Raw genomic sequence first — 2,712 nt, 5'->3', positions numbered from 1 at the left:
AAGCAAACAGAGGCGGTCCAGTGACCGCACAGAGGATTCTTCTGCTCTAGGGGAGTTCTCTCACTTCTCAGGCCCCGGTCCAGCTGGGACAGCCAGAGCACTAGTGTTTGTCACCTCTCGGCCTCGCGAAGGCGCTGGCCCAACAGGGTCGCTGGCAGGCGTGACCCGGCGGCCTGCGGATACTCAGAAATACACATCTTCCGTGAAACATGCATGCTGTAAACATCTGCTGACTCGGAGTTTGGGAGAGAGACATCCATGGCACAGTGGTCTGGGCGATTGATGAGTAAGCAAGACTGTTCAAAGGAGGCTTTGTGGTTTAAATATACTTTACCGACTAGATATATGAAAGCACGCTTTTGCAGGTTACAAAAGTAATGTGTGTTTATCTTAGTAAAAATAGAAACAAACAAAAAAACATAGGATGCCAGCAAGTGGCATGGTGATTAGGGTCCTGGATCTCACATAGCCAACTCTGTGGTTTGAGTCCTGGATCCGGCAGCTTGAAAAACATACTGGGCACATGTGTGCATACCCAAAATCCCAAGAGGAGAATGGAGGGAAAGGGATTGGGGCATGGCCATCTCCCCTGGGGGGGTGATTTCTCACTTTCCCTTTCTCTCTGTCTCTGTCTCTGGCAAATGCACACTCCATATCGCAAAAATCTAAAACAAAATAAAACTAAATAGAGACGGAAGTGAATAAGGGAGGTGACCATGTCAGACAATATTTTTATCTTTTCCAAGTGATTAGCTGGTAACTTATAGTGGGCATTACAGTGTATGAGTTTTTCATTAAAACAGATTAGTTTTTTTTTTTTTTTTCTCTTAGGCAGGGTCTGTCATGATTCTCCTGCCTTAGCCTCTGGAGTAGCTTGGACTACATGCCACTGTGCCCGCCTTTTAGGGTGGTCCAGGGCTCGAACCCTGGCCTTCCACATAGGCTTAGCCTGCTAGCAGCATCAGCGTGCACGTGTTACCGTGACGGGGCCAGAGAGTCCTTAGTAGGACAGACCGGGGTGCCGTGGACGGCAGCTCTCTGTTTTCCTCCTTGTTTCCCTGCTTATCAGTTATCAAATATTCACTCACATTTAAATCTGTAGAGAGAGAAATTTGCACAATACATTCTGGGGCAGAGACTAAGTGAGTATTCGTGGCGTTTTCCTACTTGGGAAAACAGGTATTCACAGGGTTGGGGAGAGGTGGACTGTGTGAACACCTTCCCCTCACCGTCCCGCTGCTCCTCCAGAACGTTGGTGCTGGGGGTTCGGTGCTCTCCGGAACCCTGGCCTCCTCTGGCATCACGCTGTGGGCCTCAGGGCGGTCTCGAACCAGAGCGACACTTAGGAAAGAGCAGCAGGACAGTTCCCGGCGGCCCTGAGGGCAGCGCGTGCCTGACGGCTCCCTCTCTCCCCAGGAAGGCGTGGAGGTGCGCGTGGCGAGGATCTTCAACACATTCGGGCCGCGCATGCACATGAACGACGGGAGGGTGGTCAGCAACTTCATCCTGCAGGCCCTCCAGGGAGAACCGCTCACGGTAGGTGCCGCCTCGGTGACCCGGGCTGCATGGGGTCCCTAGGTCACCAGGGCCTGCGAGCCCACAGCTGTTCAGAGCACGTGGGCTGCAGGCCTCGTCCGCGCTGCCATGCCCCAGGGCCTGCCTGTCAGCACCCACCAGCCTGCCAACACCTGCCCTGATGCTCTGGCTCTCAGCCTGCTGCCTGCGGCCAGGGTGTGCCCGACCTCAGTGTCCCTCGGACCGAGGTGCTGCACAGGTCTGGGGAGGAAGCAGGAGGGTTCACCTGGGCCAGATGTGCACACTCAGCTTGGCCCGACTGGCAGGTGCCCAGCTCCCTTCTCTGCTGGGCGCTGTCATACAGGGAGGCCTCTGGAGCCTGGCGGAGGGCCCTGCGGGCTGGGTCTGGGGTCCGTGTTGTGCAGATGACTGCTCACGCCCTCAGGTGCTGCCTGTGGGGATAGAATGGGCTGCTGGGTCTTGGCCCACCTCTGGGCAGGAGTGTCCCTGCTGCAGGGCCAGAGGTTGTGGGTTTGCTGGGTCCTCACTGCTCTCCTCCTGCCTCTTTCCCGCCTTTCCTGCTCCTCTTCCGGTTGTCTGCCTGTTTCTGCTCTTCTGGAGTCCTTATGTGGGAATCCAGAGTAGGTAAGAGTCCTGTTACTCGGAGAATCTTAGGGAGAAAATTGTAACCAAATATACATGTATGTGTGTGTGTGTGTTCACTGAACAACTGACGCAGCCGGCCCCTATTCGCTACTCATCCATTGTTCGCGACCGTCCAGCAGGTGCAAGCATTCATTAATGACAGCAGATCCCCGTTTTGCAGATGAAGCGGTGGGAGCGGAGAGGTTGTGTGGCCAGATAGTGATGTCCCGTTTGGGACTGGAGCCACCACACTTAGTCACTGGTCTCCAGGCCCTACCCCCTTCGGGGTGTGCTCACAGTTCTGCTACCAGCGCAGCTACTTGCCCAGTGTGAGTTTTAAGCTGCCAGGTCTGGGACTCAAACCACGGTTGACGTTGTAGGAACCCAGTGACATAACCATTATGCCATCTGCTGGTCCCTCTTTTTAAATCTTATTCATTTATTTAGTTTGAGAAAGAGAAAAAGAGACAGCCGCACCCTGACAGGGTCCCTGTACTGCGATCCACCTCAGCGTCAGCCAGTCCTGGGTGGCAGGGAAGGATGGACCCAACG

The 2,712-nt window shown here is 54.6% G+C and overlaps 1 protein-coding gene across 1 annotated transcript in view; it reads left to right on the top strand.

Moving 5' to 3' along the window:
- UXS1 (UDP-glucuronate decarboxylase 1) overlaps nucleotides 1-2,712 on the top strand; it is a 94,801-nt gene that overhangs the window by 74,039 nt on the left and 18,050 nt on the right. Inside the window, exon 10 of the mRNA XM_027769242.1 lies at nucleotides 1,417-1,536. Within this exon, the coding sequence (XP_027625043.1) occupies nucleotides 1,417-1,536 (120 nt within the window). The remainder of the gene's footprint in view (nucleotides 1-1,416; nucleotides 1,537-2,712) is intronic.

Source organism: Tupaia chinensis, unplaced genomic scaffold (assembly GCF_000334495.1).
Source record: "Tupaia chinensis unplaced genomic scaffold, TupChi_1.0 Scaffold149090_1, whole genome shotgun sequence".
NCBI classification, from domain to species: domain Eukaryota; kingdom Metazoa; phylum Chordata; class Mammalia; order Scandentia; family Tupaiidae; genus Tupaia; species Tupaia belangeri.
Note: the sequence above shows the minus strand (reverse complement) of the source record. Positions and strands in the feature narration are given on the sequence as shown.